Source organism: Phycomyces blakesleeanus (genome assembly GCF_001638985.1).
Source record: "Phycomyces blakesleeanus NRRL 1555(-) unplaced genomic scaffold PHYBLscaffold_1, whole genome shotgun sequence".
Classification (NCBI taxonomy): Eukaryota; Fungi; Mucoromycota; class Mucoromycetes; order Mucorales; family Phycomycetaceae; genus Phycomyces; species Phycomyces blakesleeanus.
The window spans coordinates 1737542-1759117 of NW_017265134.1; the positions used below are offsets into that span (position 1 = coordinate 1737542).

The 21576-nt window shown below is 36.3% G+C and overlaps 9 protein-coding genes across 9 annotated transcripts; 3 read left to right on the forward strand and 6 right to left on the reverse strand.

Annotated features, from left to right (window-relative positions):
- Positions 1-1783: 1783 nt before the first annotated feature.
- PHYBLDRAFT_61850 (hypothetical protein) lies at positions 1784-3382 on the forward strand (the record flags this gene model as incomplete). The annotated part of the gene is made up of 6 exons (XM_018440863.1): positions 1784-2164; positions 2279-2376; positions 2450-2676; positions 2770-2932; positions 3050-3194; positions 3224-3382. The coding sequence occupies 6 exons, from the start codon at positions 1784-1786 to the stop codon at positions 3380-3382; spliced, it is 1173 nt and encodes a 390-aa protein (XP_018298836.1).
- Positions 3383-5227: 1845 nt separating this feature from the next.
- PHYBLDRAFT_138349 (hypothetical protein) lies at positions 5228-7555 on the reverse strand (the record flags this gene model as incomplete). Its single annotated transcript, XM_018429975.1, has 5 exons — positions 5228-5839; positions 5900-6186; positions 6257-6407; positions 6459-6865; positions 6937-7555. The coding sequence occupies 5 exons, from the start codon at positions 7553-7555 to the stop codon at positions 5228-5230; spliced, it is 2076 nt and encodes a 691-aa protein (XP_018298837.1).
- Positions 7556-9123: 1568 nt separating this feature from the next.
- On the reverse strand, positions 9124-10235 carry PHYBLDRAFT_161441 (hypothetical protein; the record flags this gene model as incomplete). The annotated part of the gene is made up of 2 exons (XM_018434403.1): positions 9124-9841; positions 9904-10235. 2 exons carry the CDS (start codon positions 10233-10235, stop codon positions 9124-9126), a joined length of 1050 nt encoding a protein of 349 aa, XP_018298838.1.
- A 438-nt stretch (positions 10236-10673) lies between these two features.
- Positions 10674-12058, forward strand: PHYBLDRAFT_120644 (hypothetical protein). Its single transcript, XM_018428751.1, has 7 exons — positions 10674-10877; positions 10932-11023; positions 11086-11239; positions 11328-11402; positions 11477-11578; positions 11644-11817; positions 11881-12058. Exons 1-7 carry the CDS (start codon positions 10784-10786, stop codon positions 12027-12029), a joined length of 840 nt encoding a protein of 279 aa, XP_018298839.1. The 5' UTR covers positions 10674-10783; the 3' UTR covers positions 12030-12058.
- A 279-nt stretch (positions 12059-12337) lies between these two features.
- On the reverse strand, positions 12338-13906 carry PHYBLDRAFT_56904 (hypothetical protein; the record flags this gene model as incomplete). Its single annotated transcript, XM_018440227.1, has 8 exons — positions 12338-12396; positions 12465-12692; positions 12759-13017; positions 13084-13168; positions 13241-13482; positions 13546-13668; positions 13732-13832; positions 13891-13906. The coding sequence occupies 8 exons, from the start codon at positions 13904-13906 to the stop codon at positions 12338-12340; spliced, it is 1113 nt and encodes a 370-aa protein (XP_018298840.1).
- A 1402-nt stretch (positions 13907-15308) lies between these two features.
- Positions 15309-16629, reverse strand: PHYBLDRAFT_74554 (hypothetical protein). Its single transcript, XM_018443023.1, has 4 exons — positions 16354-16629; positions 16110-16240; positions 15482-15988; positions 15309-15415 (listed from the first exon to the last, which is right to left on the reverse strand). Exons 2-4 carry the CDS (start codon positions 16110-16112, stop codon positions 15389-15391), a joined length of 537 nt encoding a protein of 178 aa, XP_018298841.1. The 5' UTR covers positions 16113-16240; positions 16354-16629; the 3' UTR covers positions 15309-15388.
- A 123-nt stretch (positions 16630-16752) lies between these two features.
- On the forward strand, positions 16753-17685 carry PHYBLDRAFT_176553 (hypothetical protein). Its single transcript, XM_018437798.1, has 3 exons — positions 16753-16781; positions 16954-17092; positions 17164-17685. Exons 1-3 carry the CDS (start codon positions 16764-16766, stop codon positions 17613-17615), a joined length of 609 nt encoding a protein of 202 aa, XP_018298842.1. The 5' UTR covers positions 16753-16763; the 3' UTR covers positions 17616-17685.
- Positions 17686-17752: 67 nt separating this feature from the next.
- PHYBLDRAFT_138354 (hypothetical protein) lies at positions 17753-18721 on the reverse strand (the record flags this gene model as incomplete). Its single annotated transcript, XM_018429976.1, has 5 exons — positions 17753-17958; positions 18013-18391; positions 18452-18520; positions 18588-18612; positions 18693-18721. 5 exons carry the CDS (start codon positions 18719-18721, stop codon positions 17753-17755), a joined length of 708 nt encoding a protein of 235 aa, XP_018298843.1.
- Positions 18722-20095: 1374 nt separating this feature from the next.
- PHYBLDRAFT_138355 (Homeodomain-like DNA binding domain-containing transcription factor) lies at positions 20096-20452 on the reverse strand (the record flags this gene model as incomplete). The annotated part of the gene is made up of 1 exon (XM_018429977.1): positions 20096-20452. One exon carries the CDS (start codon positions 20450-20452, stop codon positions 20096-20098), a length of 357 nt encoding a protein of 118 aa, XP_018298844.1.
- Positions 20453-21576: the final 1124 nt, after the last annotated feature.

Genomic DNA, 21576 nt, shown 5'->3' on the forward strand with positions numbered 1-21576 from the left:
AGTTATACACGAAGAAATAATATATAAATATATATATTTACCCTAATCATTCTATAAATATTAATTATTATTTTGTCAAAATAATGACCTTTATTAGATACTTTATACTTTAAAAGAAAAGTATACTTTGAAACGTGGTATCTCTAACAACTGTGCCTCCTCTTGTATTTTAGATTTTTGGTGTTCATCCTTCTTTCTATTTAGGGGAATTTTTAAGGGAACATTTCACGTTTCGTTTTAAGAAATTTATTCAGGCACAGTGCTTTAAGGCACAGAATGAATTGACATTGAAAAATCGGTGGCTGTATAATACCAGGTGTTACGTCTTTTACATCTATAAATTTACTATATATTGGAAGAGACAAGAAAATACAGTAATCGTTGCAGACTTCAAGAACAATTGAACCAAGATTCCAAAGCTTAGTTGTTGTCTGCAATTCATATTGTATAATCATTAACTATAATCAAGCCGTTAATACATACATATATATGTATATATACATATAAATGAGCGAAGAAAAAATAACCAACAATTTGTAAAAAAAAATAACAGCACGACCCTTGTGCCATCAACTATGATGCTTTCATATTCGATTGCTAATATCTCGTTTTTGATTGACAGATTCACTTTCTTGCTGTGGTAAGCACTGGCTAACGTTCGTATATTCTTGTTAACCTATTTATATTATGCCTATTTATACCTTTTGTTTCAATAGCTATAATAATAATAGTTGTGCCAATAAACACAATGCTGATATTATAAGACGCCTCGTATTATCATACTCATCCATAAATTCGAGGCTATAAATAGGAGAAGCCCAATATTAAGTAGAGTAGGTGCTTCTGAAAGCCTTGATATATCAACATAATTCTCCTGCAGTCCAAGGTTTTGGGATTATATAGGCATCTATTTTTGGTATAAACTCAAATACTTGCCTACTATAAACTTGTTATCAGAGTACCCGCAGTTTTAGCTCTTGACTATTTTATTTTACTTTAATTTGATTTATTTAAAGAGGCCATTCATATAGTTTTTATTTATTCCATTTGTTAGAGTCAACAGACAGAGTGTTACTTAAGAGAATACCCCCCTTTTAACGTCATCAATCCGTCCTTGAGCTATTTCGAGACTTGAAACCATTGCTAATATTTAATTCCATGAGATCATCAATGACGCCCTTTGATGCATCATTACTATACTCGTGAAAGATTTTGTGTTCAGGTGATGAGATTGTGTTTTTAGATAATACTATCAGGTTTATCTCTTTTTTCTTCTTCAAAAGGCTATATATATATATTATTTTGACTGGTAGTCGTTGCAGGATAACTCGTGATATGTCCCTAATTTATGCGTATATCCGATTTAATGTCTGCCTTAGAAACAGGTGAATGAGTGCTTTCGATTGTGGTTGCTATTCAAGAAAGCAATTGAATACTTGGTCCGGGAAAGTAGTTGTTTTGTAACTAACGAGGGATTTTGTGGCTTACAACATACGTAACATACTCTAAACTTGGTGTGTACGTGTGTAACAGTAGAACTGACGTATACGGTATACAGTTAGGCTGGTTTTTTTTTGTATTTATTGATGCTGTCGACGCACACACTGCGCGGCCTTTGAAATTGAAATTTGAGAAACTATAGAGTTACAGGAGGGGAAATAAAGAAATATGTGCAGGGACCATGCTAATCTTCTCTGTATCGTTCTAATTTTAACATGTGACAGAGGTGCAATCACTTGTCGAAATAAAGAAATATGAAAACTAGTTAGATGGAATTGAGGTCATGGGATCTATATATGGCAGTCACTGTCTTGGCTGCAACAACATTGAAGAGGAAGGGGGAGTTGTCAAAGACAAATTCCCAGTGCGCGCGCCAGATGGTGTGAACCGTAATGGATGCAATCGCAATCTGGAGAGAGGAGGAAACGGAAGGAGAAAGCCGAGTACGAGTGAGAAGCCAGGTAACATCAGAAATCGACCAAGACGGACACAGTTGCTACAATTTACAATTGACTTTTCGAATAATGAACTTGATCTTAAGCATTACATGCTTGGCGGTTCTGACATTGCTGCGTTTTTCCGACAATATCAAAATGGTGCTGATAAAATACTTAAACCTATTATGTTGGAAACAAATGTTCAAGAATTATTGGCCTTGGGCGATGTCCTTCTTTTTAGCTAAAAACAAGTATTGCTGAACAAAATCCCAGGCACATGCCCAGATTTCACAAAAGAGGAATATATGGCTGTTTTAGAGGTGTTGACCTCTATCGATTAGAATATTATTACACCTAAACAAGAAAAGCTTGGACTTTTAACTCTGGCTGCTGATATGAATTCATTAAAAGGAAACGTTATTGAAGGGATTGGAGATTTGTAAGTGTAGTTGAATGAGCAGTGTTTGAATGAAGTCTCGTATCTCTCTTTTTTGATTGTGTACGTATGATAGACTCACGAAGTTACCTTTGGACTCAATTTTAGAGAGCAAAAAAATTGGAGAAGTTGATATTCAGACAAGATACTATGAGCCCATGTTATCAGGAATCTTAACTGACATTACAAAGAGATTTATTTTGAGGTGGCCAGATAAAACGGATGAAACAGCACCAAAAATAAGACCTGATGCAATCATATCAACATTGATACAATTGAAATTCGGAAGACACCTAGGGTATGGTGAAGTCAAACCAGGCGATGATAGCACTACGACACAATAACTCTGCGTAGACACTTTAAAGCTGACTGTATTATCAAGAAATACTTGTTTAGAAAATGAAGATCCCATTCTCATCTTCCAAGTCAACGGTTTCCAACTGATTCTTTATGTGATACAGAGAATCAACCACCGTTTCTACACTATTATATGGCTAACAGCTCAAGCTCCAAATACCGAAATTTTCCCATTCAATATAATTGATGTAATTAGTTTTAAGTAAAATAATAACAATTTCTTACGACTTGCAAAATAAAAAGAGTTTAAGCTTACTTTTTCAACTGAAACGGATTACTAAAATATAATAAATTACCAGATCTCTCTTTATTCACCAAGAAAAAATAATCTAGCACTTCTATTAATAATACTGACTTTTACACTAATAGGAAAAAAAATTGCTTGGTCTCCTGTTGGAAGCCTCTCAGTACTAAAAACACCAGCAACAAGAGTGATCGCCTATATTGTGCTGGGTACAGTTACTGTAAACACAGTCGTTTATATGGTATTTAGAAAGTATACACTTTCGGTTCTAAAGTCAAGAAAGAGAAAGGCATACAGAAGAAAGATGTTGAAGTGGTTGAGAAAAAAGAGGAAGAGAATGAAAGAACTAAGCAATACTGGTCTGATGAAAGCAAGCCAACACTCAAGGGCACGACTACAGCTCATTAAATTAAATTTATAAATAAAGTACTCGATATAATGAATGATATTGGAAATAGGAAAGGTAATTATTTTGTTATGGATAATTGCAATATTTTACGCATTTACTACACATTCAAAACGTTAAATTATTAACTATTACTTGTAATCAAAATGTTATTCTTTGATTTGCGTCAACTTACTGGGAACCGACAAATTATTTTCTTAGCAAGCAATGCCTTATTCGCAAATAACGACACCTAACCCGACCTCTGTTTTCAAAAATATATCTATTTGACGGTAGAATGACTGTAACTTGTCAGTTTAGCGCCAAAACAAGTTGACATTCTCTTTTTTTCTTTTTTATTTTGAAGATGAAATAGACAGCCTTTTCTATGAGCATGGTGAAGAAGCTTCTGAACCCACTGAAGGTGTCTTAACACTGTGCTTGAAACAATAGTAGCCTGCCAGACTTATTTGGCTAGTAAACCTACTGAAGATAATGTTGTGGAGAAAGAGGTTAAAGAAACAAAGCTTTTAGATGCTAATTTTACTAAATTAGTTGTTTACAGCACTTATACAGACAAACAAAGATAGAGTTTTATTGATAGATGATTAAAAGTCCTGAAAAGAAAGGAAATATCACTAAATTTGCCAAATAATTTTTTATTAGCTTGCGTATTGCGGAAAGCTGGTGGAAAACATAAGAAAAGACGAGAGAGGCATCCTAAAAAAATTAAAGAAAAATAGTAGTCTAAAGAGCACCCTTACTGTAAAACGTGAAAAATATATTAAGAATTTGCTAGATAATGATACTCAGCTCTTTGCTGACTAAAAAAAGCTCTAGCACTTTTCTATAAAGTCATAGCTTGGTCATCCTTTGAGAAATATTATATACACTGTTAAAAAACCTCATTTTCGTGCCGAAGCCAGGAACTCTATTGAAAATCTAGAGGCAAGGCATGAATGGCTTATGAACTGGAAGGACAAAGATCTAGACTATAAAAAAATTACGTATTTATCGATGAAGCCGGATTTCATATAATTATAAGAAACAATTGGGCTAGATCACCAGCTAGAACTTGTGCTGTAGTAAAGATACCAAAAAACAAGAATAGCTTCCTACTCAGTTATTGGTTCTATATATTTGTCTGCTATACTTTATATCGTTTTGAGAAAGTTTCTTCCCAAAAATGTAACAGAAACTTTTTCTAAAAAGAAGAGGAAGGGTAACAGTGGAAACAAGAGAGCTGTGACTGAGGCCAACGATGACAAAGCTACCCCGGAGGATGATGCCAGTATAATTGATGTAAACCCAATACCAAAAGACATAACCACTGCCCATTTTATCAAGTTATCAATGAGTTCGTTGATATAATTGGTGAGAATTTAAAGGGTAGCTATTTAGTGTTAGATAATGCTAATATTCATAAATCGAAACCGGTGATTCGAAAAATCAAAGCTAGAGGCTATAGAGTAATATATATCATCGTATTTTTTGTAACCGCCAATATTTACCAGCCTGACTGTACACATATAGGACTATTGAATATGTTAATATAGTAGTGAGCTATTTTTGAACCTTTCTGTACAGTGATGTCTAGTGCGTGTTACAAATTCAAGGGTATATTCATTGAAAGTCAACTGATTTACTAGAAAAGCATCAATCTTAACCGTAAATTATAGATTGTAGATTGTAGATTCATTTTACATTTTATTTACAGATATTCAATTCTTGGCTCAAGACCACTCGGCGATAGTTTGTATTGTGGTTCTTATCAAGTTTTATATTTTATTATCAATAATGCTATTAGTATTCCTTTTTGTTATTACTATTATTATGACTGGGATTACTATTGTTACTAAATTATATTTTTAATGGCCATCTTGAAAATGTCTTTTATTATCCACACACATCAATTCTTCATGATCACTCTCTTCTTCGGAAGACAAATCTCGGTCACTTACTGGCAACTCACCATAGCCTAGTAACCACCAACAAATAGCTTCATAACAAAATACAAACTGCCGCATGGTTTGTACCATGCTAACACGCTGCTCTCTAAACCGTGCAATAGTTTCAAATAAGACATCTTGGGTAAGAGATTTCGATAGTCTCTGAATGGCTGTGTCTATTGCACAAAACGCCCCTGAGCGACCGCAGCCGGCCGAGCAATGGACGATCATTGGTCCTGCACCCCCATGCTCTTCATATAATGTCTGAGACTCGTCTGCTAAGCCAACAAGTCGAAGGGTACCAATTGGACTATCAGGGACACCAAAATCATTCCAGCCTGTGTATTGAAAATGTGTCAACCGTCTTCTACCCTGGTTAGGTTGTGATATTTCAAGCTGAGAGATGATTATACAGTCTTCCTGATTCTGCGAGTCAATTGACTCAATCGTTCTTGACAACAGAGTAACATTCGACTGGCCATAATTCACTGTTTGACCAATAGATGTGGGCCAATAACGGTGGCATTTGATCTAATTAATTATTTTTTATAGGGGATGAGTTGTGTGATCTATAAATGTATTTGTAGTTACCTTGTGCATTTCTTCTTCTTTTGTTAGCATCACTAACACACGGGAATTTTGCTCCCAGACAACATTCCAAAAGTCTTCAAATGTGGTAGGAAGTGGACCCTGCGTAGAAATGTAACGTCGGAAAATATCTGTCTTTGAATCCGGAAAGCGCATCGTACGCAAAGAGGCCTCGCTCACGTCTGGAAGTATATTGATATCTTGGGAAGGTTGAGAGACATATTGGATATAGCTTGCATTTACGTAGTCTCCTGAATCTCCCTTTCTATGCAGCTTGACTCGAGAGTACTCTATATTTAGCTGGTCAGTAAGGAAATATAGTATGATATAAGTATATAACATGTGCCTTTTTATATTTACCAAAGGGCCAGATATTTGTGTATCGGTTAAGAGCTCCCTTTTCGATACCTGCTACGATACTGAGAGGAAACTCGGATGGGTTGGAGTGGGAGTGCTTTGAATGATAGCTGACAATGTTCTGTAATCTTTTTTGCTCGGCACGTTCAAGTTTCTAGACAAATAGTTAGACAACCGAACCTAAACTAATGAAATATTATTTTACCTCATACATTTCGGCCAGGTGTTTTGGACCATCCAAAGATAATATAGCTTTGAGCCACTCTGGTGCTCTTACAGTATATCCAGAGTGATTGTATGTACTAATGTTGATACACCGGGGTGTGTTTGGAAGGTTTATATCGGTGTTGCTGTCTAGACTGGAGCCACTAGGAAGGCGTACTGGAATCCGATCTTTGATCGGGCCCATGCCAAGCTCTTCATTTTGACGGATATTTGAAAAGAAAGGGTTGCAAACGTCTTGTGCTGGGACGGTTAGTGGTCCTAGTGACATGGGTTTGTGATTGCTTGGGAGCTTGAGTGACATGCCGGATTCACCTTTGTGCTGTAGATTAGATCTAGTACCAGAATCGCACATGAAAGGAAAAGTCCTTTTAAAAAGCTCAAATCCGCCTTATTGAAGATTTTAGAGTCATGTGATGTTGAGCAGTCGATGTCATTGTGCTTCAAGACTTTATGCTTACCTTTTAAATAGCTAAGACGGCCATGGTATCCAGCCAGGTCAAATTTTGAAGCTAGAAAACGTGCGGAACATTGATCGGAGAGTATTTCTGACGATTGATCGTATATGATGATCTGGTCGTATGTTTTCCATTGCTGAAGACGTTCACGTTCAGAGTTAGATACAATTGCAGTATAGACTTTTTCGATTGTAAAGGATGGTCGTCGTAAGATTGTACTTGGGACGGCAATATTTATAGAATATTGGATGTGTGAGTATGAAAATTGTAAGAAAGAGCGAACGTCAATAAGAAGAATATGATCTTTTGTGTCTGATTCAAGTAGGGACTGCAGATCTTCACAATTAATTGGTTCAATAGGAAATGTTGGTGGTGGTGACTTTTGTACAGGAGACCTAGATGATGGCCGGTTTTCGCTTGTTACTAGTACAAGAGGGCTTTGGCCTGTATGGCGTGTCTGAATAGCGTTAAAAAACTCCTGGTGAATATTGGTCCCATTAATGGGTTGAGTAGATGGTCGCTGCACATTAGTGCTCAGTTGTCTGAAATAAGCATCGTTGGACGAATGGGGGTTTTGGTGCCCGTATGGGGTGGGTGAAGGTGATTCGAATGCGACACTCATTGATGATGTAGCTCTAAGAGAAAGAGAAAATAAATAAAGTAACCTGGGACCTTTTATATATTTATATATTTATATTTTTTGTGGCCACTAATAAATATCCCAAAAGGTAGAAATGAGTTTAAAACGCTTAAGGTTTGCGCTTAGACTTGGCCTTGTTTTAACGTGGAACCATGTCGTCATTTGGTCTCCATTTGGATATAAAATGTCATAAAGGAAGTCGTACAGGATACTTTTTTTAGAGTAGACAGTTTTGAGGTTTGTATTCCTTCTCGGATTTCTAATCCATTAGAATAAGGATTTTAATTATAAATTTATTCAAAATTAATATTTAAAAAAGGCAAAAAGTACCGTAAATCATGAACACAAAGATTACCGAAAAACAAAGAAGAAGCAATAAATGAAATTCAGAAAGGCATTAGCCCCGACCCTATGGATAGGTTTACTGTTTAAAGCACTTAGTTTAAAGACTCTTTTTTTTTCATATATACACATAAAGGGACCAATTAAAGAAGACGTCCAAGAGTTTGATTCATAATCTCAAGGCTATTTATTAAAGCCTTTATAAGTACTTTTTGCAAATCCCCTTTTTGTGGGAATTGCTTTAAATGATATTCAGATGCAATAAGATTCGCAATTCATGGTACTTTAACTCTAGAATTGTTCCAAATTCAACCAGAATTTCAGCGCAATCAAGTGAGTTCTTTCACCAAATAGCCCTATAATGGCTAGTTACGCCATTCTAACTGGATCTAGTATGGTCTGTGTATGAGTATATCGTTCAATTGATCTAGACAGTTACTCAAATGGCTTGTGACATTAGATCCAAGGGGGGTTTCTGTATCTAAAAATGAACATTAGAGTTCTTGAAAATTGCATTTGATGTCACTGTCTGTAGTTCAGAATTAATCTGACCAATAGATACACCTTTTTAGAGTATATGATGCCTCTGTCTATCTCAATCTAGTCCCCCAGCATAATATGTTCACAGTCAAGTTGTCACCTTGCAGGCGCTTGCTTCCCATTCAAGGCTAGTAGCGGAGAACAAAGAGGACAAACCCAGTCGATTAAAATTGCAAAATAAGAGACCAATGCTGGCATAAGCATCGTCGTCTCAACCAATCTTAGCATCTTGTCAGTCAATATTTTGTTTCGTCACTCAGTACCCCCATTTAATATCCCACCAAAGATAATAAGGGCATTAATTAAAATACAAGCAATAAATGTTGCCTTTATCACCCTCTTTAGTTTTATCTCACCTTTACAGAAAAACAAGCATGGGAATTTGACGATGATGATGATGATGATGATGATGATGATGATGATATGACATGTTTAAATAGATATATATATATCATTTGTAGACTATTCCCGGTATAGATATGGACGTTAGTAATTTAAAGATGTATAACAAGGCTGAAGAAGTCCATAGGGAACAATATTTGTTGTGATTGTTTGGAGTTGTTTATTTCTTAAATTGTACTTGCAAAAACAGAGTTACAGAAATCAAGGATAGCTTAGCTTTGGATGCACAAAAGATGCACACTGTCTTACTTTCTTTTTAGTTAGACTTATTGCAAACGGCGGAACTGGTCACGATTGTTCTGGACAAAACTACTCAATTCCTGTGGCATGTATCCAAGCGCATTCGACAGATCGTCTGTCAGAATATCAGAAAATCCACAATCGAACATAAGCCATAGTTCAAGAAGAGTATCAATGTAATTATCATTGAGATACCGGGCAATCGGGAACGTAAACGGCACATCTCTCTCCGGTCTTTCCGGGTCCTTACTCTCTTGGGAAAAGGGTCTCTCCTGGAAATTTTCATTTTCACGAATATCTTGGAGATATGCGCGCATATTGCTGGCCGAAATCTGAGTATATTGGGTAGTACGTCCCAGTACCTCGGAAAAGATTATCGAAAGGCCTTTACCATCTTGGTTATAAGCTGACGTGAATTGAAACAAAGCTTTGTTGGATTCAATGTGGTTCAAACGCTTAATCTGGTTCTCCGTCCACAAATGATACATCCCTTGCACAACGTCGAGCAAAGAAAGAATCGGCCATCTTGCTTTAGTATCAACGGGCATTCCGATCATCGATTCTTTTTCAATCATTGGCGAAAAATAGTACAAGCTTTGGCTGAAAAAGGGGAGTCGGACTACGCAGTGATTGTCATCGCCAAAAAGATGTCTGACTTGCTCTTCCAGATGATAGTACTCCACCATGTTAGAGAAGTCATGTTTATTATTGTGCATTTCCCGAAGCACCCGATCGACCCCAATACTGAAAATGAAATTGTTTTCAGAATCCTTATTTAGGCAGTAATAAACAACACAAATACTCACAACGAAGTTATTGTAACATATTCAACCCCTTCGCATTTGGAGGCGTTCAGGAGTGTCTTGGCTTCCCAAATCCGTTTACCAGAGAATTCCGGATTAAACATCAAAAAACGAGTTCCCGCAATGGCTGTTTGTATATCACATTCGTTTCTGTAATCAACCTCGATGACTTCCCCTCCAAGTCTCTCGAGTTCTTCTAAGCCATCTTTGTTACGGCACAAAAGCCGAATGTTGTGCTTACTCGTCCCATTGTTGCGTTTCTCTAGAAAGTAGAACGCAAAGGCATAACCCAAAAGAGAGTCAGTGTTTGAGAATGTCCAGGTATCTTGAGACATGAAAGGTGTTATTTATTTTTTGAAAGCTTTGGAGTTGGACTTGTAAGCCCTTTTATTGTTAATTTTCCAATTGATATACTACTATATATTTTGGACCTTCTTTACAGGTTTTATAGCATCTTTTTTTTTATCTTTTTTAACTTGTTAAAAACTAGAGTTGATCAACCAAATTCTTTCCTGTTCCAAATATCTGAGCCGATATTCCGATAGCTTACTAGGAATCATAGTTAATAGATAAATATGATGCTGTAAACTGATTCAAGAGACTGGACCTGTTGTTTATAGCACATTACGTCCTCTAATTTTAGTCAGCATATACTGTGTTTGTGTGTTTGTCCGATTTGTTTTTTAATGGACATAAATGCTATTTTTGTAAAATATAAAATCTCATTTAAAAGTATGAGCAATTTTTAAATAAAAATTAAATAAAGAGCCTGTGTATGCAACAAAAAGGAAGACAAAGCAAGCAAACAAGTCACACGCGAAAGAACAACTTTTAGCTAGTATTCTGGTTAGCGTGTCTCCTTTGAAGATTCCTTATACTTGTAATGTCCTTGTTATCTAAAGTAGTCCGATGCATGCGCACCATTGCACCCCTTGAGCTAGCTGAGACCTCTTGGGACAATGTCGGTGTTCTTGTTGGTAAGAATTAAGAATGTTCATCCATCAATGACACTCTACTCACGGCAATTATAGAGCCACCATTTCCTTTGCCAACCTTTAGCAAGGTTTTTCTCACAATTGACTTGACGCCTCAAGTTCTCGATGAAGCTTTGTCTGACCCAAAGGTCAGTTTCTTTATTTAAAACACACAAGAATAGAGCAGGATTGTAGACTTTATAAAATTTAGGTCGGTACAATTATTGCCTACCATCCCCCAATCTTCAAAGCCATGAAGCGCCTTACTTCAGCAGACGTTAAGCAAGACATGATCATGAAAGCAATTGCCCGCGGTGTAGGAATATACTCACCACACACCGCCTGTGACAACTGTGTCAATGGAGGTACGAATATTTCCTGAAAGAGACAACCTTGTGTAAACGTTTTTTGTATATGATATTATGTTTAAATCGTAAATACATGCTTTTCTAGTTAATGACTGGCTCGCGAGTGGTTTGGGAAAAGGAACTGTAGCTCCTATCGAGCGTTCAGTGAACCCACCCGCAGGCAAGTATCAGTATAAAGAGAATTGATAAACAAATACTTCTTGAGAATCATAGGGCTTAATTATTTTTATATAGGTCAAGAAGAGTCTGGATCTGGTCGTATATTTACCTATGATGAACCCTTTCCTTTACTGAATGTGGTTGCCAAGATTAAGCAGCTGACTGGATTACCATTTGGTAAGAATACATACGCGTTGCCCTATTATTTTATTCTTCTTGTTCTTATGCATATGTACGTAAAGTTCGTGTGGCAACTGCAGAAGCCCACAAAACTGGGTTGATCAGAACTGTTGCAATTTGTGCTGGATCTGGATCCTCTGTGCTTGGTCCGGTAAAAGCTGACTTGTATTTCTCTGGAGAGATGGGACATCATGATGTGCTAGCTGCACTTGCCCAAGGAACCAGTGTTGTTTTGTGTAAGTTACAATCTTGTGAAGGAAACCAGAGAAACCAGAGAAACTAAACAAATTGTTCTTTAGGTGAACACACAAACACAGAGCGTGGATACCTCTCAGCAGTGTTGAAACCTGCGCTGGAGAGACAACTTGCTGGAGAACGTTCTGAGTCTGGTGAAAATATTGAGGTAGTGGTTAGTAAAGTCGATAAAGATCCTCTTGTAATCGCATAAATAATAAATATATTCTGGAGTATTTTCTTAAAATTGTGTCCGAGACACTTAACTTTCAATCGGATCGAAGCTAGAATCCGATTAAAGTATGGATAAGCTAAGCTTAGACAAGAAATTCAATTCCAAATATGTGGGTAAAACCGGCAGTAGAAGGCTAAGACCAAAAAGAGTAATATTTAAAGAAAGAGAATAGAGATAGTGACCAAGTCTTCAAAAACAAGATTTTTACATACATAAACTCAAATATATATAGCATTCTTTACATGTGTATCTTGTGTGCTTATGAAATCAAAACTTTATTTTTAAATTTAAGCGTATTTGCTTGCGACAATTTTTGCGATAGTCTGAAGTTGGATGTTGCTTGTACCTGAATCAAGTATAGAAGGTAAGGTGCATTTTCATTTTTTTTTATTTTGTTTTCCTACGGAGGCTTACCTTCATAAATTGCACCAATCTTTGCATCTCGGTAGAACTTTTCTACGCCTGTTTCACGAACAAATCCATTTCCACCCATCCATTCAACAGCATAACTTGCAGACTTCTCTGCTATTTTTGAAGCGTAAAGTTTTGCCATAGCTGCTTCCATTACAAAAGGCTTGCCTTCTTCTTTTAGGCGTGCAGCATTATATGTAAGCAATCTAGCTGCCTCAATCTCAACAGCAACTATCAACAAAAATAACTATAATGTTAGTTAAATATTTGGCATCGACTACTGTCTACAATAAATACCTTGTGCATATTGATGCTGCATCCCTTGGAACTCCCCGACCGGTTTACCAAACTGTTTACGCTCCATAATGTACGGTAAGGCAATATCAAATGCTCCTTGAGCTAGTCCAACCATTTGAGCTGCAATACCAATACGACCTTCATTGAGAGACTCAATAGCATATTTATATCCTTGACCAACAACTCCCAAAACATTCTCTTTTGGCACTCTAACATCTTCAAAGCTTAATTCGCAGGTTGATGAAGCTTTGATACCAAGCTAAAGATGATTGTAGCAGTAAATATTCTTATTGTGAATAAATAAAACCAAAGACAAAAACAATACCTTTTTTTCCCTTTTTGCAATCTTGATTCCCCACTGCTTTTCAACCAAAAAGGCTGTAATTCCTTTGTATCCTGCAGAAGGGTTTCTGTATATATATATATATATATATTGGGTTAGATATTTTTTTTAGAATTCTGAATAGTAAAGTCAAACATACGTGTTGGCAAAAACAATCATAAGTTCTGCTTCAGCTGAATTACTGATCCACATCTTGCTTCCATTCAAAACATAATGATCGCCCTTATCTTCCGCCTTTGTAACTAAGGCAAATGCATCGCTGCCTGAGCCTGCTTCAGAGATTGCGAAACTGCCAATGGTGTCTGTAGCAAGGCGAGGCAGATATTTTTTCTTGATGGCCTCGGTACCATACTTACGGATCATTGTATTGATCAATGTGTTCTATACACACACACACATACCCATGAGTAATACCATTTAAAAATTATTGATCCAAGTATTTACATGAATATCACAGAGGACACTGATGGCTGGATCAACCTTTGCTAATTCTTCGATCGCCAAAATGGCCGAAGTGAATGAGCATCCTGATCCCTCGTATTCTGGCTCAATCTCAATACCCATCAGCTAAGAGAATATGCAGATATATCAGATATTTGCCTTTCAGCTATTATTTTTTATAACACATACACCTGATTCAAATAATGACTTTAAAACACCCTTATCCATTCTCTCTTCTTCATCCATTTCCATGACTTTGGGACCAACGACATGTCTAGCAAATCTTGTGACTATTCCCAAGATTTAGTTTATACATTGTTTTGTAGAAATATCCGAGTAAACCTGTACCTGTATCCTTCATCATAATCTCTTCTTCTGTGAATGAATGAAGAGACGTCGGTGGTGTAGAAGAAATGAAAGGATAAGAGTAGCTGGCGCCATAATTTCTTATTTTTAAACCAACATGTAATTATTAGAAAGACGTTTCTTCTTGAGTATATAAAACATCTGGTGTACCTTTTGAAAGTCTGGGTAGCCAGGGCTGAGAGAAGTTGAGGTCTTTGGATAATTTTTTTAGATATTCTAAGCATAGCTGTGTAATATTTTAGGATCTGGGGAAGAAAGGTAAATTCTTAGGTTTGTTTTATATAAATGTTTTCATTTTCCCACGCATCTCGTCTGTTTTGAACTCAAATTTTGATGTATGGTTAATTGCCACGATGGCAATTCTCGTATCATTTGTCACAGTGTCACAGAACTGTAGTACGATTATAGGCAGTGTTCGCTTTCAATTGCAATTAAGTCGATGCATTATGATGTATACATATATATAATAATTTTTAACGTTCTTTAACTGCAATAGTACAGCTATTAAAAGGGGTCACGTACATTAAAATTAGATGAATAATACGAAGATCCCATCATAGATTGAGTTTATAGAACCATTCAACGAACTTGTTGGATTTTTTGGATAACATATAAATCAATTGGTATTGGTACTGTATCCTCTTTCTCTAGTCATTGGTATACTCCCGAATGGCTCTTAAATATATGTACATACACAACAAAGAGACTTTTGGATACTATATATAATAATTTGGAGCTGTAAAGATCAAAGTTTAAGCTTAATAGCAAATCTCGGTGATCATATGACGTTTTCTCTGTTGTAAAGGATAAATAAATCATACAGAAGTAAGACTATTAGAGCATTAGATTATGCACCGAGTGAATAGTAACATTTCTTTAAATTAAGTTCAGTCATAACTAACAAATATTCAGATGTAACTATGAGCATTTTATTTCATTCTTTTACGAAATCAAATGAAGGCTGAGTTTGTTACGTGTGTTATTGGAACCGAATGTGAACTACGTCTACTTAAACACCCCTTTTCTTCTAACTATTTCATAAATAACTCGGAAGAATTTATATAGTAAATTCTAAAATCCTACACTTATAATATTATATGTCTATCATTTTGTTCACCTGCTTGCTCATTCGAAGAGATACAAAGAATACGAAATATAAATCTTCTTATCTTATTACATAATTATTCTCAAGAACCTATTCCGAATGATCTTTACATTATAACAAATACCAATTACATATCAACATCAATATACCCCTTCATTACAGAAGATAAGAATAAAAGAGAATATGTTCCCTAAAAACATATACACGAATCTGGGTGCACGTACATCACAAATAATCTAGACACACTTCCTCAGACACATTGTGGAGACCACATACACGAATAACACTAATAGTTCATTTACGAATAAAAGTTGCTTTAACTACACTTTATTATGCAAAAAAAATAGTAAAACATTCGAACAAATGGCAAGAAATTTACTTGTTGCTGACAACACCATCGAACTACGAACAAGAGAAAGATAAAGTCAATTACTTATTTCACACAAAAGTTATATTTCAGGTACTTACGCGGGTCTTGAACCATTCGACAGACTCCTCCTTCTTGATACGGTGGGTGGCGCCAACCTTGGACTTGCAGTGCTTGCGGCGAGCGACACGGTTACCGGGACGGCCCATGACGATGTAGTAGTCCATACCGTAAATACCGATGGAAGGATCGTACTTGATACCCAAGTCAATGTGCTCATCAATACCGAAACCGAAGTTACCGGTCTCAGAGAAGTTGCGGGCACGGAGCTCGTACTCCTTGACCTTGAGACCACGCTCGAGGATCTCCTCAGCCTTGGGACCACGGACGGTGACGTGAACGGAGATCTTCTCGTTACGACGGATACCAAAGGTACGGACGGTGTAACGGGCCTTGGAGTAGACGGGAGTCTGACCGGTCAACTGCTCGAGGACCTTGGCAGCACGGGTAAGTCTATCACCAGACTCACCAACGCAAATGTTGAGAACAAGCTTCTCGATGTGGAGAGCCTTCATCTTGTTGACGGCAACGGTCTTTTGTTCGGCACTCTAAGGGAGCATTTTATCAGTCATCTAATATTTCTTTGTCGTGTATGGACATAACATCCCATCCATCCGTCCATTCATCCATCCCAGATAATCATCATATCATCATGGGCATGATATTTACCATGGCTGGTCGGGGCTACGGGTCTGTAGGCGATGGAAAAGAAAGATCCGTTGGTGGTGGTTGATTGAGGTGTACTATCCCGGGAGGTTCGGTGAGCAGAAGTGCAGTATAAGCCACTCATTTGCACTGGACTACCAAATACGGAATCCCATTTTCCATGTTAAAATGCTTCATAGTGAATACGAGACTATAGAAATATCACCCATAGGCCTCACTAAATACTTTATATAAATTGCCATTATACCATACAATACTGTCCAATTATGCCGTGATATACCTATATTCATAATATACACTCAATTCAAAGATTTTTCGTCTTATTACTTTATACACACATACACACACATATATCTATATATATGTATGTATATACAATAGTAGACTGGTTTCTTAATAGCGAAGTATTTAAGAATGAAAATTTACATGATTTATTCATTTATTTTTTTAAGTGGGTATTGTATATATACATATTCGAGTTTTCTTACTATATTATACATGGATCAAAAGCTGCTATGATGAGGATTCTATTGTTTGACATCACAAAGCGTGCCTGACCAATCATTCCCTCACAAATCCAGAGCAGCAAATTTTTTATTTATCGTTCAAGAGCCGCCTACACCTTGTTTTCTTCCTCTCTTTTTCAGACTCGACATCATGAGCACTTTCGAAAAGGTACTCTTCTTTTCCTGCCTTTCGTCACCACATGTCGAATAAACATACGACAAAGAAGACCAGTGAATGGCATTCAGCATTTTGAAACAAACAGAAGAATTGCAACTTTTTTTCTATGCGCCAATTATCATCCTCATTTGGATAACTCTGACTCGCTTGTGTGCCCTCCTAGGTGGTTGTCATTGACGGCAAGGGTCATCTCCTCGGTCGCCTCGCCTCTATTGTTGCCAAGCAAGCCCTTAACGGCCAAAAGGTCGTTATCGTTCGTTGCGAGGAATTGAACGTGTCTGGCGAGTTCTTCCGTAACAAGCGTAAGTTACATTCCACAAAGTATAGAAAACAATAGAATCCGGTGTGTAACTTACATATTTATATCTTCTAGTCAAGTACCACGCTTACCTCAACAAGCGTTGCGTTGTCAACCCCCGTCGTGGTCCCTTCCACTTCCGTGCTCCTTCCCGCATCCTCTACAAGGCCATGCGCGGTATGGTTCCCCACAAGACTGCTCGTGGTGCCGCCGCTCTTGACCGCATCAAGGTTTTCGAGGGTGTCCCCCCTCCCTATGACCGCATGAAGCGCATGGTTATCCCCGATGCCCTCCGTGTCCTCCGTCTTAAGCCCGGACGCAAGTTCACCACTCTCGGTCGTATCTCCCACGAAGTCGGCTGGAAGTACCAGGACGTCGTTGCCAAGCTTGAAGATAAGCGCAAGGCCAAGTCTTCCGCTTACTACGAGCGCAAGGCTGCCCTCATCGCCATCCAGAAGAAGGCTGTCGAGTCCAAGGCTGCTTCCCTCAAGACCGTCAACGCCTCCATCGCTGCTCTCGGCTATTAATTCGTCTATATATATGTATAATATTTATGGAAAAATAAAATAAAATAATTTTTGCAAAACAATCTTTGGTAAAAAGAAAAAAGAAAAAGAAAACATATATAATCTATATAAAAAAAATTCAAGAGTACCAACAATGTTCACTTGAACTGTGTCTGCAAGTAATCGAGTGCCTTTGATGAGGTCTGTTCGATACTAGAGACGTCTGTGTTAAGTACTAGCATTGAGTGAGCCACATCTTGTCTCACAATTGAGCAAGAATCATCTACAAAAAATTGCTTGTTCCACTTGACGTACTGTGGCCACACAATATCATCAAAATATCCTAGTGGATCCACCCAAGTACCTGTTGAAGGAATATATTAGCTGTGATAGCACAAAACAAATTAGTCAAACTTACCTAGCTTAGTGGCATATCCCGTTCTAGTCTCTCTTCTTGTCTTTAGCATTTCATATGAGGCCGTGATAAAAATCTTGCGATCGATTTCGTTTGAAAGATCCTTGTCTTGATAGAGCATAAAGCCTTCCACAATAAGAAACATAATATCCGGTTGAATATGTTTCAGCCATGGATCAAGTTGCTGTGTTACTTGTCTCGGCAAAATTTGTCGCTTATCGTGATCGTTTTTTATAGCCTTGGATTGGTACCATTCAGGGAGCTGTCCATTATTTGTACGGACATGACTAATAGTCCTTGTTAAAGCTTTAAAGTCAATGGCGTCTGGACAATCCCAATTGGCAAGCCCGGTTGTCTGATCGATAGGAATCTGGTTGTCAGGCTTGGAAAAAAAATACTTGAGATTTTAAAACCTAATGCCAAATTATTCACTTGTTCTAACCTTGAAGAATTCATCTTGACAAATGACAACGCAATTGGGAAGAATGCTAAACAGAATTTGAGACAATGTCTATAGATAAGAGATTAATAACAAGATTTCTAAAAAAAAAAAGGCTTTCTTATATCTGTCTACTTACTGTCTTTCCTGAACACGAAGGACCACTAAAAATCCAATAACAGAATTATAAATAACTTGGTGTATTATTCTTTCTTGACTATATACTAACAATCCTTAAGCTCACCTTACTCCAATGGTATATACTTTTGTCATTGGAATGCCCAGTTCTCCACACTAGAATCAATATTACGTGACCGTATCAGAATATACGAGGGACTGAGTTGTAAGAGCCTGAAGCGTAAGTTTGGTTACTTGCAAATCATAACACTCTTTTTTTTTCGTTAATATATGCTTGTCTACTTTTCATTATTATTATTTTCTATCTGAATTTTTGGTCTGCAATGTATTTTCCCGCCTTTTTAGACACTGGATATATTTGCCTATTCTTCTAAATAGCGTTGAGTATCTATAAGATTGCATCGTCTTTGAATACACCTTATTTATATAGTATATTGTTATTAGTTAATTAATTAATTAAGAACATTAACCCTCTTACTAAGCGTGTAAGACCCTCTCAATTTGTTTGTTTTTTTTTTAAAGAATAAAATAGTAATGTTTTAATTCAGAGATTATTCTTATAAGCTTTATTTCTATCTGATCCACATATAATATACATAACTAAATGTCAAAAAGCCCATTTCTTCGTATTTTAGTATTCCCTTGTAAAAATTTACACGGCCAGTCTCGGTTCTATAAACTCTTTTTTATAAAAAAAAAAAGAGTTGCTATTTTCAGTTCGGATTTATCAGTAGAAGCTTCATATTAATAAAATCAAGATATGCACCACTTATACATATAAATTATGAAAAGGTGAGAAATCGGGATCAAGGTAGAGAAATTGAGAGAATGGATATATAAGATTAATATTATAGAAAGTATTTAGGAACACAGAAAATGGTACATCCTTTAAAAATATTGGCCTATGGATCTAACACAGTTAAAAAGACATGATAGACGTATGGTCTTAAAACTAGCAAGGAAAAAGGGCAAATCTTTAACTGTTGTTTATCCAATTTAACTGGTATTAAATATACCGCAAATTACATATGAAACTATGTGATCTATTGCAAGCAAACAATCACTTAGTAAATATGTGCAAAGTTATATGCCTTTGACACACATACCTATATATATATGTGTGTGTGTGCCCATGTGTGTATGAGTATGTCACTGTAGAATAGAGCTTTTCTGGTAATATATTAAAGACTACTTTTTATTTGATTAATGAAAGTTATTGAGAAATAATGTTTGTATATGTCCAGTATAACTAATGTACAAAGTCTGAATTTGGAGCCCAATAAGATTATAATCCCAAGTTTTCAGTGTACATTCATTATCATATAGTTACAATTTTTTTAATGGTACAAAATATATTATAGCAAGTAGTTAATGTACAAAAGCCTTTGTATATAGTAAGCATTTTCGGTCCATTCCAAGTATAAAATAGAAACAAATCCACCGCTCTTTTTTTATTTAATCTATATCATTTCATTATGCTGGACGTTTTCGATGTGGGGCTCCATATGATTACTGAAACTTTGATGAATCTGCCTTGGTTACACGCTTTAATCCAAGCTCTTTCATTATATTGCACACCGTAGGATATGAGACATTGTATCCTTCTTCGAGTAATCGGTAATATAGGGCTCGCGAGGTCCGGAATTCACCGTTTAACATTTGTAGTCGGATAAGATCCTTTCTACTCTTCGATATTATACTTCTTCTTCCAGCAGGCAAGAGTTCTATACGGAAGGATGCCATTTTGCGATACTTTGAGACGGTTGATGGGGCTATTCCGAGCTCTCTGGCTATTTCTCTGCACGATTTTCCGCTCTGAAGAAGAGAATAGATAGACTGTATGACTGTGCATGATATCGGCTTCATGATTTAAGTGTGTACCAAGCAAATAACAAAAAATAATGGTTAAGCTGTCATATATATTTTATTTTATTTCAAACTGGGGGGTATAAAAGAAATTAAAGATCTGCAACGAGGTTTAGGTTACATTATCTCAACAAACGAAAGAAGTACAGTGTTTATATATCAAGATGTTTGAGGATCATATATAGCAGTGTTGCTTAGATTTTTTGTATACCACACCCGTATATTTATTTATATAAATTGAACTTATTCATATAATTCTCTTTTTATCATATATATGTGTCTCATTCTTAAAGCTCTTAAATATTTTTATTGTAATAAATATTTAAAGAAATGTCTATCTTATGTATACAGTGAGACAAGTATATTCAATTATTGAAATAAAAAACACTTGCCTTTAAATTATAGTAATCGTATTAGAGTGTGTTTTTTTAGATATAAAAATGTAATAATGATATAGTTAATTACGGTTATATGAATAGATCTATTCTGTTAAATATATTCTGTAAAGAAAATACCGGACATATATTGCTATTTGGAATACGTGTATATTAATAAAAGTGTATAAAGATGTATAGACATATACATACATGCGTGTGCGTGTAGAATATCAGCAAATATGGGACCGTGAACCGTCAAGTTAGTACAAACAAGATACCTTAGCCCGCGGTGTATTCCGAAGATGAACTAACGTGTTAAGAGGCCTTGGTATTGCGATAACTGTTGAGAAAAAACAAGAAAACTCGAAATAGATTCTAGACTTGGATAATCTCAATTAATTTCTTTAAACGTTCTTGGTTCCTGTAATACATCAACATACATCTTTATCTCTGGTGTAGTGTCGATTTGTTCATTCTGTTCAAAAACATCTGATGCTCTATACTCTGTTAAGATGTGTAATTCCAAAACTTTGTGATGGTAGAATTAACTGAGCTCAGGATTATCTGTAAGCTGTTAATAATAGCAGCCGAAAATTAGGCTTCCAGTGTCTTTTAAATAATTATATATATATATATAAGCTGTTGCTATTAATTAATTTCTAAACACACGTATTGAATATGGTTTGGACCATGACCTTCTTGTCCGCTGAGTATTGGTGTTTGTATAGACGTTTGTTCATATACTAT

Bases quoted from the DNA above. Each gene is read 5' to 3' on its own strand.
- PHYBLDRAFT_176553 (XM_018437798.1), top strand. The intron at 17,093-17,163 runs GTAAGTTACATT...TATATCTTCTAG, and splicing joins CGAGTTCTTCCGTAACAAGC to TCAAGTACCACGCTTACCTC.
- PHYBLDRAFT_120644 (XM_018428751.1), top strand. From the start codon at position 10,784: ATGTCCTTGTTATCTAAAGTAGTCCGATGCATGCGCACCATTGCACCC. The intron at 11,024-11,085 runs GTCAGTTTCTTT...TATAAAATTTAG, and splicing joins AAGCTTTGTCTGACCCAAAG to GTCGGTACAATTATTGCCTA. The intron at 11,818-11,880 runs GTAAGTTACAAT...ATTGTTCTTTAG, and splicing joins AGGAACCAGTGTTGTTTTGT to GTGAACACACAAACACAGAG.
- PHYBLDRAFT_74554 (XM_018443023.1), bottom strand. The intron at 15,416-15,481 runs GTAAGTACCTGA...TCTTGTTCGTAG, and splicing joins TCGAATGGTTCAAGACCCGC to TTCGATGGTGTTGTCAGCAA.